The sequence below is a fragment of the Haematobia irritans genome, chromosome 1 (assembly GCF_050003625.1).
Source record: "Haematobia irritans isolate KBUSLIRL chromosome 1, ASM5000362v1, whole genome shotgun sequence".
NCBI lineage: Eukaryota > Metazoa > Arthropoda > Insecta > Diptera > Muscidae > Haematobia > Haematobia irritans.
The window spans coordinates 130,924,015-130,940,957 of NC_134397.1; the positions used below are offsets into that span (position 1 = coordinate 130,924,015).

At 33.6% G+C, this 16,943-nt stretch overlaps 1 protein-coding gene across 2 annotated transcripts in view; it reads left to right on the forward strand.

Moving 5' to 3' along the window:
• betaTub97EF (beta-Tubulin at 97EF) overlaps positions 1-16,632 on the forward strand; it is a 352,917-nt gene extending 336,285 nt beyond the window's left edge. For both annotated transcript variants that reach the window (XM_075291628.1, XM_075291627.1), the window contains exons 6-7: positions 11,156-11,478; positions 15,899-16,632. In XM_075291628.1, coding sequence (XP_075147743.1) covers positions 11,156-11,478; positions 15,899-15,988 — 413 coding nt within the window. In that variant the 3' untranslated portion in view covers positions 15,989-16,632. The remainder of the gene's footprint in view (positions 1-11,155; positions 11,479-15,898) is intronic.
• Positions 16,633-16,943: the final 311 nt, after the last annotated feature.

Below are 16,943 nucleotides of genomic sequence, written 5' to 3' on the forward strand. Positions count from 1 at the left end.
AGGTAATAAAAATCAAATTTGTTTCCTAGAATCAATTGTGCAAAACTCAAATTTAGAAGATAATTGTGTCTTAAATGTATCCCTACTTCAATTTCCCACTTCTTTGGCTCGGAATCAATACCAATATCATTAGCGTAAAGACAAAGTCTTTAAGACCGGACATGTTTTTTTTTTTTCAGTCCATAAACCCATGATAAGAAACCTAAGTCAGGTGATGGACGAATTCAGCACATTTTTTTATATACGACAAAACTCTACTACTCAAAATCCTACATATTTTTCTACAAGTTGAAGGGGAGACTTTTTCAAGTTTTGGAAGGTGCACAAGGTTTGAGAGTCGACGACAAAAGGTGAAAGCAAATTTTTCCAAAAAAAAAATAAAAAAAAGTTTAGTACTCTTCATTTGCTGAAGCTAAGAAATTTAAATTTAATAGCGGCCTTAAGGGCTAAACCTGTTTCTTGAAATATATAGATTAATTTTAGAAAATTTTATTTACAAAAATAAGTAAATAATTTTTCACAAGTTCAAGAAAATTTATTAGACAAAATTATATATTTTTTTTTAAGAAAATTTCACTTAAAAAAAATCGGAGTTCAAAATTGCCATTAGTGTCATACGAAGTTCAAGATGGACGCATTATTGGTAAAATTTACAAACATTTTAAGAAATTCTGAACTATTTTGTGGGAGACACGAATTTAGTCAATCTTTATGCTTCATTTGTGTATGGTTTTGTCTTCTGTTTTAGTTAATTTAAATATAAAAGACATGGAAACTTTATTAAAACATTATAATTCCATGAACTAAAATAGAATTAAATCGGCTTTAGTGAAATATAGGGTTCACTTTTTTTGAGTGTAAATTTTAGTATATTTTAAGAGATTTTTCATTACTTCTGTTGATGAAATTGAAATAAGCGAATGCATTTTCTATAATTTGCTACTATCACCCGATTTTCATAAATATTCAGTAATTTTGATCTGTCGACTCACATACTAAAGATTTTAAAATTTTTGCCCGTTTTTTAAAAATGTAAATTTTTGTACAGTGTAAATTAAATAAATAAAGGCTTTCGCATCTAAAATCTGATTCAAGTTTTGTTAAAGAAAAGTCAACATTGCACTGAAAAAAATATTGTCGTGAGGTCAAAGATTTCGTGTCTTTAAAATACGAATGCAAATTTTCCTTAGCATAGAAGACGCATTTCTCTAATAAAGGGTGATTTGTTAAGAGCTTGATAACTTTTTTTTTTTAAAAAACGCATAAAATTTGCAAAATCTCATCGGTTCTTTATTTGAAACGTTAGATTGGTCCATGACATTTACTTTTTGAAGATAATTTCATTTAAATGTTGACCGCGGCTGCGTCTTAGGTGGTCCATTCGGAAAGTCCAATTTTGGGCAACTTTTTCGAGCATTTCGGCCGGAATAGCCCGAATTTCTTCGGAAATGTTGTCTTCCAAAGCTGGAATAGTTGCTGGCTTATTTCTGTAGACTTTAGACTTGACGTAGCCCCACAAAAAATAGTCTAAAGGCGTCAAATCGCATGATCTTGGTGGCCAACTTACCGGTCCATTTCTTGAGATGAATTGTTCTCCGAAGTTTTCCCTCAAAATGGCCATAGAATCGCGAGCTGTGTGGCATGTAGCGTCATCTTGTTGAAACCACATGTCAACCAAGTTCAGTTCTTCCATTTTTGGCAACAAAAAGTTTGTTAGCATCGAACGATAGCGATCGCCATTCACCGTAACGTTGCGTCCAACAGCATCTTTGAAAAAATACGGTCCAATGATTCCACCAGCGTACAAACCACACCAAACAGTGCATTTTTCGGGATGCATGGGCAGTTCTTGAACGGCTTCTGGTTGCTCTTCACTCCAAATGCGGCAATTTTGCTTAGTTACGTAGCCATTCAACCAGAAATGAGCCTCATCGCTGAACAAAATTTGTCGATAAAAAAGCGGATTTTCTGCCAACTTTTCTAGGGCCCATTCACTGAAAATTCGACGTTGTGGCAGATCGTAAGTCTATTCATGATGAAATGTCAAAGCATACTGAGCATCTTTCTCTTTGACACCATGTCTGAAATCCCACGTGATCTGTCAAATACTAATGCATGAAAATCCTAACCTCAAAAGAATCACCCTTTATAAAGTTTTTTTCCTTGTCCAAAAGTCGATAAACTTTTCAATGAAGTCGTATTGTCCTTATAATTAAGTGATTTGAATTAAAAATGGGTATCATAACATGAAAGAAAAAATGTTTGGGCTAAGGTCAACTTGACTTTAACAATTCAGAAATATTCTTTAAATTTAACGAAATTGTCTTTAAATTAGTTGTCTTTTTGTATCTTGACTACAAAGCAAAAAATCGTTCAAATATAGGACATGTTTTTCAAAACTTTATTTTAAAGAAGTTTTTTACTTGAAACATAGCATAATTTCTACTGGAAGTCGAGTCTTAATTTGGAAAATAAAGTTGTGGTTAACTCGTTTTTAAAGGACTTTGATAGCATATGAAGAAAAAAAGATGAGAAAGCGAAAAATTAAAATTTGCTTCCTAGAAGCAAGTACACAAAACCCAAATTTAAAAGAGAATTGTGTGTTAAAAGTATCGTTACTTGTATTCTCCGCTTCTTTGGCTCGGAATCAATACCAAATTTTTTAAAGTAAAGACAAAATCTTTGGAACAGGGCATGCTTTTTTTCAGTGTGGTTTTGGGACTCCCCCCATTACCCCCTAACTACACTAATGGTTCTCATTAAATTTACAACTTATAACCCTATAGAGAAAAAAATTAAGAAATTTCGAAACCACTGTGCGCTTTGCACAAACATAAGTTCTCTTGAATGTTTGTTGATGTTACGAATTTCTGCTCTGCATATCCCCAAAAGACCACTAATTTTACGCATAAATTTTTTGATTAATTATTTTGCCACCAGAGTCATGTTTTATTTGTGTGTGTGTGTGTGTGTGTGTGTGTGTGTGTGTGTGTGTGAGAGAGAGAGAGTGAGGTGTATGTGTTTTCCTACTGTGTAAGTGTGTAGTGACTTCTGACTACCACGCTTCACAACTATGGTACGGGCATTGAATTTACGAGTATTAAGAATTCGTACGCAACGGGTATTAGCTAACTTCACTCCCGCATTCACGCTCCGTGTTTGGTGTTTGACATGGCGGAAGAGCAAGAGAATAGGTAGTCATGGCTCATTTGTTTTAATATTCGAAATGCACGCACGCTGAACTTCAACGTCTGTTCACGTCTCAAAGGTCTTAAAGTGAAATTCTAATTATTTGTTTTTTAATTTAAATATTTTTAAGTTGTTTTTCTTCAAAATATGTTGGTCTGTTGTATCCCTTATTCTTGTGTTTCTCATTTCCTTTACACTCGTCAACATTTCATGGCTCATTATCCATCCGTCAAATGTAATAGGCGTTCTCTGTAATTTTTCGTCTTAAGAGTGCACCGAAAATGTGTTCAAGATAAAAGAGACTTGTTAATGCGGTCTACTAAATAATAAATTAGAGTCATTTATCAAATGAATCCTGAGAATGGGCTGTGCTAAAGACAACTGTCCTGTCACTTTCTGACAAATTGAATAAACAGTTTTGTGTGTGTTCATTTCATTAAGAACTTTCCGTTATTAATAATGGCCTTTAACAAATTTTAATCGACCTTATTAATTCGATTAGTGTAGAATCCATCAATCGTCTTTTGAAAGATGTGTAGATATTTTCGCCATCTGAGTCCTTGAAAATGTGATACGCTAAAAGGAAAATAGTTAATCAGTATGTCTTAGACCAAACAAACGTGAACAAATCAACATTTCATGAGTTTTAATACAATTGATCCGCAATAAAAACAAAAATTGACCAAAATTATTTAATTTTTTTGTTTATTCAAATTGGATAAAACTTATAAAAACAAAACAATTTTACAATTATGACTCGCAACAAGAACTTAATTCCTACATTGAAAAAACAGCATGCCCGGTTCCAAAGATTTTGTCTTTACTTTAAAAAAGTTGGTATTAATTCCGAGTCAAAGGAATGGAGAATACAAGTAAGGATACTTTTAAGACACAATTCTCTTTTAAATTTGGGGTTTGTGTAATTGCTTCTAGGAAGCAAATTTTAATTTTTCGCTTTTTTCAGCTTTTTATACCCTCCATCATAGGATGGGGGTATATTAACTTTGTCATTCCGTTTGTAACACATCGAAATATTGCTCTAAGACCCCATAAAGTATATATATTCTGGGTCGTGGTGAAATTCTGAGTCGATCTAAGCATGTCCGTCCGTCCGTCCGTCCGTCCGTCTGTTGAAATCACGCTAACTTCCGAACGAAACAAGCTATCGACTTGAAACTTGGCACAAGTAGTTGTTATCGATGTAGGTCGGATGGTATTGAAAATGGGCCACATCGGTCCACTTTTACGTATAGCCCCCATATAAAGGGACCCTCAGATTTGGCTTGTGGAGCCTCTAGCAGAAGCATATTTCATCCGATCCGGCTGAAATTTGGTATATGGTGTTGGTATATGGTCTCTAACAACCATGCAAAAATTGGTCCACATCGGTTCATAAGTATATATAGCCCCCATATAAACCGATCCCCAGATTTGGCTTGCGGAGCCTAAAAGAGAAGCAAATTTCATCCGATCCGGCTGAAATTTGGTACATGGTGTTGGTATATGATATCTAACAACCGTGCAAAAATTGGTCCATATCGGTCCTTAATTATAAAGGGTGATTCTTTTGAGGTTAGGATTTTCATGCATTAGTATTTGACAGATCACGTGGGATTTCAGACATGGTGTCAAAGAGAAAGATGCTCAGTATGCTTTGACATTTCATCATGAATAGACTTACTAACGAGCAACGCTTGCAAATCATTGAATTTTATTACCAAAATCAGTGTTCGGTTCGAAATGTGTTTCGCGCTTTACGTCCGATTTATGGTCTACATAATCGACCAAGTGAGCAAACAATTAATGCGATTGTGACCAAGTTTCGCACTCAGTTTACTTTATTGGACATTAAACCAACCACACGAATGCGTACAGTGCGTACAGAAGAGAATATTGCGTCTGTTTCTGAGAGTGTTGCTGAAGACCGTGAAATGTCGATTCGTCGCCGTTCGCAGCAATTGGGTTTGTGTTATTCGACCACATGGAAGATTTTACGCAAAGATCTTGGTGTAAAACCGTATAAAATACAGCTCGTGCAAGAACTGAAGCCGAACGATCTGCCACAACGTCGAATTTTCAGTGAATGGGCCCTAGAAAAGTTGGCAGAAAATCCGCTTTTTTATCGACAAATTTTGTTCAGCGATGAGGCTCATTTCTGGTTGAATGGCTACGTAAATAAGCAAAATTGCCGCATTTGGAGTGAAGAGCAACCAGAAGCCGTTCAAGAACTGCCCATGCATCCCGAAAAATGCACTGTTTGGTGTGGTTTGTACGCTGGTGGAATCATTGGACCGTATTTTTTCAAAGATGCTGTTGGACGCAACGTTACGGTGAATGGCGATCGCTATCGTTCGATGCTAACAAACTTTTTGTTGCCAAAAATGGAAGAACTGAACTTGGTTGACATGTGGTTTCAACAAGATGGCGCTACATGCCACACAGCTCGCGATTCTATGGCCATTTTGAGGGAAAACTTCGGAGAACAATTCATCTCAAGAAATGGACCGGTAAGTTGGCCACCAAGATCATGCGATTTGACGCCTTTAGACTATTTTTTGTGGGGCTACGTCAAGTCTAAAGTCTACAGAAATAAGCCAGCAACTATTCCAGCTTTGGAAGACAACATTTCCGAAGAAATTCGGGCTATTCCGGCCGAAATGCTCGAAAAAGTTGCCCAAAATTGGACTTTCCAAATGGACCACCTAAGACGCAGCCGCGGTCAACATTTAAATGAAATTATCTTCAAAAAGTAAATGTCATGGACCAATCTAACGTTTCAAATAAAGAACCGATGAGATTTTGCAAATTTTATGCGTTTTTTTTTTTTTAAAAAGTTATCAAGCTCTTAACAAATCACCCTTTATATAGCCCCCATATAAACCGATCCCCAGATTTGGCTTGTGGAGCCTCTAAAAGAAGCAAATTTCATCCGATCCGGCTGAAATTTGGTACATGATGTTGGTATATGGTCTCTAACAACCATGCAAAAATTGGTCCACATCGGTCCATAATTATATATAGCCCCCATATAAACCGATCCCCAGATTTGGCTTGCGGAGCCTCAAAGAGAAGCAAATTTCATCCGATCCGGCTGAAATTTGGTACATTATGTTGGTATAAGGTCTCTAACAACCATGCAAAAATTGGTCCACATCGGTCCATAATTATATATAGACCCCATATAAACCGATCTCCAGATTTGGCTTGCGAAGCCTCATAGAGAAGCAAATTGCATCCGATCCGGCTGAAATTTGGTACATGGTATTGGTATAAGGTCTCTAACGACCGTGCAAAAATTGGTTCACATCGGTCCATAATTATATATAGCGCCCATATAAACCGATCCCCAGATTTGGGTTGCGGAGCCACAAAGAGAAGGAAATTTCATCCGATCCGCCTGAAATTTGGTACATGATATTGGTATATGGTCTCTAACAACCGTGCAAAAATTGGTCCACATCGGTTCATAATTATATATAGCCCCCATATAAACCGATCCCCAGATTTGGCTTGCGAAGTCTCCAAGAGAAGCAAATTTCATCCAATCCGGTTGTAATTTGGAACATGGTGTTAGTATATGATCTTTAACAACCGTGGCAGAATTGGTCCATATCGGTCCGTAATTATATATAGCCCCCATATAAAACGTTCTCCAGATTTGACATCCGGAGCCTCTTGGAGGAGCAAAATTCATCCGATCCGGTTCAAATTAGGAACGTGGTGTTAGTATATGGTCGCTAACAACCATACCAAAATTGGTCCAATCACACAAAAATTGGTCCATATCGGTTCATAATCATGGTTGCCACTAGAGCCAAAAATAATCTACCAAAATTTTATTTCTAGAGAAAATTTTGTCAAAATTTTATTTCTAGAGAAAGTTTTGTTAAAATTTTATTCGGTTCATAATAAAATTTTCATCATTGTCAAAATTTTATTTCTATAGAAAATTTTATCAAAATTTTATTTCTATAGAAGATTTTGTTCAAATTTTATTCGGTTCATAATCATGGTTGCCACTCGAGCCAAAAATAATCTACCAAGATTTTATTTCTATAGAAAATTTTGTCAAAAGTTTATTTATATAGAAAATTTTCTTTCTATTGAAAATTTTGTCAAAATTTTTATATCTATAGAAAATTTTGTGAAAATTTTATTTCTGTAGAAAATTTTGTCAAAATTTTATGTCTACTTTGTCAAGCTGAATTATATACGTATTGGATCGATCTTTTTGATTTAATATATACTACGTATGGACTTACATCAATTTAGAAGATGGTGTTAGGAGGTTTTAAGATACCTTGCCATCGGCAAGCGTTACCGCAACTTAAGTAATTCGATTCTGGATGGCAGTGTTTAGAGGAAGTTTCTACGCAATCCATGATGGAGGGTACATAAGCTTCGGCCTGGCCGAACTTACGGCCGTATATACTTGTTTTTCTTCATATGCTATCAAAGTCCTTTAAAACGAGTTAACGACAACTTTATTTTCCAAATTAAAACTCGACTTCCAGTAGAAATTATGCTATGTTTCAAGGAAAAACTTTTTTCAAATAAAGTTTTGAAAAACATGTCCTTTATTTGAACGATCTTTTGCTTTGTAGTCAAGATGCAAAAAGACAACAACATTTCAACAACAATTTCATTAAATTTAAAGAATTTTTCTGAATTATTAAAGTCAAGTTGACCTTAGCCCAAACATTTTTTCTTCCATGTTATGATATCCATTTTTAAGTCAAATCACTTAATTATAAGAACAATACGACTTCATTGAAAAGTTTATCGACTTTTGGACAAGGAAAAAAAATGCATTTTCTATGCTCAGCAAAATTTGCATTCGTATTTTAAAGACATGAAATCTTTGACCTCACGACGATATTTTTTTCAGTGTATAAAAAAAATTGATAATTTAAAAAATTTTTCAAAGTTTTATTGCAATTTAACATTTTTTCAAAATATTATTCCTATAGAAAATTTTCTCAACATCTTATTTCTATAGAAATTTTTTCAAAATTTTATTTTAATAATTTTTTTGTTTTAATTTTATTTCTATAGAAAATGTTCTCAAAGTTTTTTTTTCTACACTGAAAAAAAAAACAGTGAACCCACCAGGAAGAAAAATTTTGGTTAATTTTAGAAATAATTACTTTATTTTAAACGTTTAAAGAAAATTTTGTAGGTTGAAGAAAAAAATTGAAGTTCAAAATTGCAAAAATGTCTTTAGTGCCATACGAAGTTCAAGATAAGCGCATTTGTAGTAGAATTTACAAATTTGAAGAAATAATGATCTATTTTGTGAGAAGTCCGAATTTAGTAAATTTTTATGCTTCATTTGTGTATAATTTTTCCCGTTTTTGGGTTCATTTAACTAACTTATGCAAAACAAGTAAGGAAAGTCTAAAGTCGGACGGGGCTGACTATATTATACCCTGCACCACTTTGTAGATCTAAATTTTCGATACCATATCACATCCGTCATATGTGTTGGGGGTATATATATAAAGGTTTGTCCCAAATACAACATTTAAATATCACTCGATCTGGACAGAATTTGATACACTTCTACAAAATCTATAGACTCAAAATTTAAGTCGGCTAATGCACTAGGGTGGAACACAATGTTAGTAAAGAAATATGGGAAACATTTAAATCTGAAGCAATTTTAAGGAAACTTCGCAAAAGTTTATTTATGATTTATCGCTCAATATATATGTATTAGAAGTTTAGGAAAATTAGAGTAATTTTTACAACTTTTCGACTAAGCAGTGGCGATTTTACAAGGAAAATGTTGGTATTTTGACCATTTTTGTCGAAATCAGAAAAACATATATATGGGAGCTATATCTAACTTTGAACCGATTTCAACCAAATTTGGCACGCATAGCTATAATGCTAATTCTACTCCCCGTGCAAAATTTAAACTAAATCGGAGTTAAAAATTGGCCTCTGGGGTCATATGAGTGTAAATCGGCCGAAAGCTATATATAGGAAATATATCTAAATCTGAACCGATTTCAACCAAATTTGGCACGCATAGCTACAATGCTAATTCTACTCCTTGTGCAAAATTTAAACTAAATCGGAGCAAAAAATTTGTCTCTATGGTCATATGAGTGTAAATCGGCCGAAAGCTATATGGGAGATATATCTAAATCTGAACCGATTTCAACCAAATTTGGCACGCATAGCTATAATGCTATTTCTACTCTCTGCGCAAAATTTCAATTAAATCGGAGTAACAGATTGGCCACTGTGGTCATATGAGTGTAAATCGGACGAACGATATATATGGGAGCTACATCTAAATCTGAACCGATTTCAATAAAATATGGCACACTTGACTACACTACTAATTGTACTCCTAGTGCAAAATTTCAACCAAATTGGGTTAAAACCCTGGCTTCTGGGACCGTATTAGTCCTTATCGGGCGAAAGATATATATGGGAGCTATATCTAAATCTGAACCGATTTCAATAAAATTTAGCACACTTGACTATAGTACTAATTGTTCTTCTTGTGCAAAATTTTAAGCAAATTAGGGTAAAACTCTGGCTTCTGGGGTCATATAAGTCCATATCGGGCGAAATATATATATGGGCGCTATATCTAAATCTGAACCGATTTCTTCCAAAATCAATAGGGTTCTATTCTGAGTCAAAACACATACTTGTGCCAAATTTGAAGTCGCTTGGACTAAAACTGCGACCTAGACTTTGATTACAAAAATGTGTTCACGGACAGACGGACATGGCTATATCGACTCAGGAGCCCACCCTGAGCATTTTTGCCAAAGACACCATGTGTCTATTTCGTCTCCTTCTGGGTGTTGCAAACGTATGCACTAACTTATAATACCCTGTTCCACAGTGAGGCGCAGGGTATACAAATATTAGAGTAAAGGAAACTCTCTCTCCAAACATAACAATTCCATGAACTAAAATAAAGTTAAATTGGCTTTAGTGCAATAGAGGTTCACTTGATTTTGAGTGTATAGATTTTTTTCAATTTTATTTCTATAGAAAATTTTGTCAAAATTTTATTTCTATAGAAAATTTTTTCAAAATTTTATTTCTATAGAAAATTTTCTCAAAATTTTATTTTTATAGAAAATTTTGTCAAAATTTTATTTCTATAGAAAATTTTTTCAAAATTTTATTTCTATAGAATATTTTCTCAAAATTTTATTTTTATAGAAAATTTTCTCAAAATTTTATTTCTATACAAAAAAAAAACATTTTATTATAAGACACATACTAAGATTATGTACCAACATTTCAACAGGATAGGATAATATTTGCTTTTCCAGGTGGCTCCAGCTCCGGTCAAATCTGTGGATCAGTTTAGAACCGTTTTCAATACTTATACAAGCCGATAGTTTAATTCATTTGGAAATTAGCGTGATTTCAACAGATGAACGAACGGACTTCGCGTGATCGACTCACCAGAATCAAAAGTAACTTGTATATACTTTATGCAATAGTTTAATGCCATACAAATGCAATTACAAAGTTATGGGGGGTATATGCAGGGTATAAAAGCAAGCTATAACTTTGCCAATTAAAAAATGTAATTCCAATTAATTCCCAGAAGCAGAATTCGGATATTTGGTTGTGTCTCAATTGATTGGCAAAAAATTACTGAAAAACTCTGAGTTAAGAAAATGTCAGTGAATGAAGTTCGAAAATCATTTGCTTTCATGTAATCGTTACAATGCTACGATGCATCCAATATCATTTCATAACGGTTACCTTCATGCTTATCAATTACCAATTGTGTTGGCAAACTTGCCAAAGTAAATTTCTATGAATCCTCAGGCATTGCATAGGATTCATAACCCCAATAAAGAAACATCAGCAAAGCAAAAAAAAAAAACAAAAAGCTTCAATAATTAGAATTTTGTTCCACCATATCCTCATTTTGTTTGTCTGTTTTTTTTTTTTTCTTCCAAAAATCTTGTTTCTCTAGGTCCCATGTCGATGAAGGAAGTCGATACACAAATGTTGAATATACAGAGCAAGAACAGCAGCTATTTCGTCGAATGGATTCCAAACAACGTTAAGGTTGCTGTATGTGATATACCACCACGTGGCCTGAAAATGTCGGGAACATTCATTGGCAATACCACTGCCATACAGGAGATCTTTAAGAGAATCTCTGAACAGTTTACAGCTATGTTCCGTCGTAAGGCCTTCTTGCATTGGTTCACTGGTGAAGGCATGGACGAAATGGAATTCACCGAGGCTGAATCTAATATGAATGATTTGATTTCCGAGTATCAACAATACCAGGTATGTATCGCATATTGTAAATTTTTTTGTGAGTTTGTTTATGTATGTGTGTGTGTTTATATTGGACGTTGATGTAACCAGTGTTACAGTGAGTGAAATAATTATAGGACTACTTTTTTTTTAAATATAGGGTATATATTTTTTAAAATGAAGTAGAGACAGAAAACTGGCTTTCTCTAAGGTGCTGCAAGAATTTCAAACAACCCATTCACTACCCAGCAAAAAAAGCGTTGTGAAAATATACTTTTTGAATCCGTAAGTGGTGCAAACTTGACAAAGAAGTGATGAATTTGACATGGGACTGATGTCCTTTGTTTCACCAGCCGTTGTACTGAATTTGCATTACATTAAGATGTGATCCGAGTGTTTTGGATGTGAATTGAAACAATCTTTAATATTCTTCAAAATATATATTTTTTATAAGTTTGCGTGATTTTTCATGTATTCTAACGCTTGTCTGAAACTTTTGACCTTAAATAATTTCAAAACTTCGCAGTTTTTCTAGAATGGATTTAGCATTTTTTGCTACAAAATTTAAATAATTTTTACAATTTCATTAGTTCTTATTCTATTTTTAAGGTATTTGAGTTGAAATTGTCCATTAAAAATATGAATAAAGTGTGTTACAAAAATAAAAATTGAAATAACTTCCTGTGTACACACAAAAAAATTTTTTTCTGATTCAATCACGAAATTAATTGATCCAATTAATTTTTTAATTGAAGTGTCTTCAATCACAGAAATGATAGTATCAATTAAAAAATTAATTGGCATTCAATTAAAAAATTAATTGATTCAATTAAAAATTTAATTGATGCTATTAATTTGTGTGATTGATTTTTATTTCAATTAAAAAATTTGCTGGTTCAAATAAATTTTTAATTGAATATTTTTTAAAACTCAATTAAGATTTTAATTGGAAAATTTTTCGTGAATTTTTTTTCTGTGTAGTTAAAATAAAGTACATCTTTGGGAGAACATTTTTGGAAGTCCTTTTAAAGTTATCCCTTTAGAACAACTTTCAAATCTCTTTGCTTGGTATCTGTAGCAAATTCTTGTAAAGGTCTACTATTGAATTTTCACCCACACAGAAAAAAATTTCACCAAAATTTTTCCAATTAACATTTTAATTGAGTTTTAAAAAATATTCAATTAAAAATTTAATTGAATCAACAAATTTTTTAATTGAAACAAAAATCAATCACAAAAATTAATAGTATCAATTAATTTTTTAATTGGATCAATTAATTTTTTAATTGACCTTCAATTAATTTTTTAATTGATACTATCATTTCTGTGATTGAAGACATTTCAATTAAAAAATTAATTGGATCAATTAATTTCGTGATTGAATCAGAAAAATTTTTTTTGTGTGCACCCTCAACAAAAGTTCGTAGTTCGTTTTAAGTCATTAACATTGCTAACAAAGATGACAACCTGATGTAAAATTCATTGCTTGTGATCCGATTTCCTGGGACATTGCTTCTTTGGCTACTTTGTTTTTTTTTTTGCAGGGGGTTTGAATAAGAGCAATATCGATCGATGAAGGTTGTGTTCGATTATCTCTCTCATCAATGATGCTTAGCTCAATGACAAGTAGGGTTTTTTTCCGGCAAGGGGATCCCGGGAATGAAGTGCGGGAATTCCCGGCAAATTTTCTTTACAATATTTTATGTATAATAGATAGTTTTATATGGCAAATGACAGTTGAAATCTAGTTATGTTACATGGTAGTGTTTCCCTTTTGGGAATATTCCCTGAACATGTGCATTTATTGACACCGTTTAACGATGGTGAAATCGAAATAAGCTTCTTTCATTTCCAAACAGTTTTTTAGTGTTACACAAAATCCCACTATATTAATAGTGTTCTTCCGAAAACTATACCGAAAGACACTGCCTTAACCATTGTCATAATGTTTTGTATTATAAAATATTTCGTATTTTAGTATGATTTATGGCTGATGTAAGAGAACAACATAATATATATTGTTAGTTGTCCAGAGAACGCCTTATAACCGTAGCTTTAGGCTATTTCTAATTTAAATTTCCCGGGAAATTCGAAAAAAATTCCCGCTTTCCCGGGAATGCAAAAAGTCCGGGAAAAAGAAAACCCTAATGACAAGCAACCTGCTTTATAGAGACATGTCCGAATGGTGTTTCACATTACGTGGAAGTGCTCAAACCTCGATGGTACAATGATACCATCGAGGTTCGCGGTATGAACGGTAAATCATACCTCTTAATAAAATGTCATTCGAATACACACTGAGGACGAATGGTCACCTCAAATATTTTTCGAGGGCATAATGTCGAAAATTCGGTTCTTTGATTCTGATTACAATCCCCTCTATGACGACCTAGAACTGTCGATGGTTCCAGTTTTTAACAATCACCACAAAAATTTTCAATTTAGCTTTACCTCTTCTTCACCACCACCACCTCTTCTTCAATCACCATAAAAATTTTCAATTTAGCTTTACCTCTTCTTACCTCTTCTTAGCGGCCACGTAAGACATACTCGGCAGTAAGAAAAGTATTGAGCTAAACTGAAGTCGTTGATAAAGGAAATGTTCAGTGTCAGTTTGGTTCAATCACGAAATTAATTGATCCAATTAATTTTTTAATTGAAATGTCTTCAATCACAGAAATGATAGTATCAATTAAAAAATTAATTGAAGGTCAATTAAAAAATTAATTGATACTATTAATTTTTGTTTCAATTAAAAAATTTGTTGAATCAATTAAATTTTTAATTGAATATTTTTTAAAACTCAATTAAAATTTTAATTGGAAAAATTTTCGTGAAATTTTTTTCTGTGTATTTAACCTCATGTAACAAAAAGAAATATCGGATTAGATTAGGTATAGTGGCAGCGCGCTATTTCAAGCTTTATTAAACTTTTCAGTGTATTGTGTGGGACCATCGATGTTTTGAGTGCTCAAATATGCAGTTGATTGCATAAATTTTTGTTGATATAACAAAATTGGTTGCTAAAGTGACTAAAATCGTAATTGTATTTACAAATTACGTTGTTAGCTCAAATTTAAACATAATTTTAATTGTATTGACAATCAAATTAATTGATATTTTTTTGTGTGTATAATAGAATATTGATATTTTTAATAAATTCGTGACTACATTTTAGACGCACTAAGCCAATGCAGTCCGTGGCAGTGTCGAGTGATGAAAATTTTTTCAGTGGCGGATCAAAAAGGCATCTTCATTTTCTGGACATGGGCTGCGATGCGCAGCCAGCAATTATTTTTGCACAGTCGTCGCCGATTAAGTCGCCATTTAATGAAAATATGCTTTTTAGTAAGCTAAAAAAAATTTGTTGTAGTTTGTGCCAAGAAAGTGAATTCTTCATCCAAACTAATATTATATTTCTATAACAATTTAACAAAACCCATGCACCGCAGAAATGAATAAAATAAACTTGATTGACCGATTGGTTGTGCAATTAATAGTATAGTGATTTGTATAAATTTAATTTGATATTTTTATGGATAATTTACCGTAGCCGAATAGACAAATTTGTATAGACTCAGACGCCTTTGTATGTAAGGCGGGCATGCTATGCTATAGCAAGTCCTCTTGATGTTATTGATAACCTTTATTTTCAACCTTTAGAACCATTAGCTGGTTTTACTATTATTTCCGCAACTGTACTCTAACTAACTACTGGAATGGACACAGGATTTAGAGCGGACATAACGTTCACATACCAAATGCTATGGTCGAATGATGGTGTGCACACATTATCCACTACCATGCAAGCAAGAACACGAATACCAAAACACATTTTTTTGACTTACTTCAAGAATGGCATATGTCGAATGCGAGAGTTTCTAGGTTTTCCTAGAAAACCAATCCAAAGCATTTCGACGAAGTGCTGCTGTTGGTATCAAATATCAAAAAAGAAAGCTCCTCTAACACAGATCAAAAAGTAATTTTGTAGCCTTGTACTGACTAAGCAGTTTATTTTTATTAAATTTATCCACCATTGTTTTTTTTTTTTTTTTTGAGATATTCCACTCTTAGAGGAAGTTCCCAATACAAAAAAAATTCGTTGAGGTACATGTGGCGTATGGGTATTTTGGTTGCACGCATTGATCACATACCACATACGCCATGTATTTTAGTTCTCGACCAAACGACGACGCCATATGAGTCTGGCAGGAAACGGAAACTGTTTGATGTTTGATATTTTTTAATTAAAAACAATTTTTCAATGATTTTTGGATTGTTGTTGTTGCTGCTGTTGTTTTGCCACAGTCACCGAATGCTTGCATTGAAATCTTTTGGGCAACGTAATGCCCATTCATTGATGATGTGGGCTTATATGTTCGTTCATCCGTTCGTGCAACGTTCATCGAAATCTTTGTTTATTTATTTGTTTCCATTGTTTTCTTTGCAGGAGGCCACCGTTGATGAGGAAGTTGAATTCGATGAGGAGCAAGAAGAAAATGCTGCATATGAAGCTGACATTCAAAATGGTGGCATGTAAATACCCGCATGCAAATACATACAAAGCCTCCACACTCCACATGCTCATAATCCAAACCAACCCCCCCCCCCCCCCCTCTCTCCCCACCCCCACAATTTCCCCACCAAAATAAACACAAGCAGAAGGATAAGTTCACCCATACCAACACACATATGTCACAGGAAACCAAGGCATATGCATGAGTGAGCCTTACAATAACAATCATGATGATGATAATGATGATGATGACAATGACGATGATGGAGACAACAGTTGCAGCCAACATTTTGTTCATCAACATGCTGACCACTATGCACATTCAGGATACGGAAGGAAATAATTTTAACATCTTTAGTGTTCACTACCACCACTACCACCACCGTAGCATTCCCCCTCATTCAACCGCGAATATCCAAGTTTCCAATACAATCATAATTTACATATCTACCCATACGTATATAAATAAAATTCAATTATGTATGTAAAGACTTATTCTTACAACCAGCCACCTCCCCATCAATCCTCTTTGACCAACTTCTACCCGTCTTTCCCAAGGACTCTTTTACAATCTGCATGTTGTAGTGTTGTTCTTTTTTATTATTATTATTATTATTGTGTATTTTTTTATTATTGATAAATAAAACAAACTGTTTGTAAATCCGCAATTTGAGCGTAATTAATTCATACATTTGTATATATGTATGGGGCACAGTGGTTCACAATATGTGAAACAAATAAAATGTGAGTACATTGTCGACGAACTAGTTAATGAATTTAAAAACAAAAACTAACTCACCAACTTTTCAGTATAAAGATCTAAACAAATAAAGGATGATTTTTTAAGAGCTATAGGAAAATTTAAAAAAAATTGTGGTCAATTGTGGGTTGTGATATATTATTTGGGCAATTCGGGCGATATTTCCACAAGTCGGAGGTTTATTGAAATTTCGACCATTCTGTGGAAAGTTTGGCATTA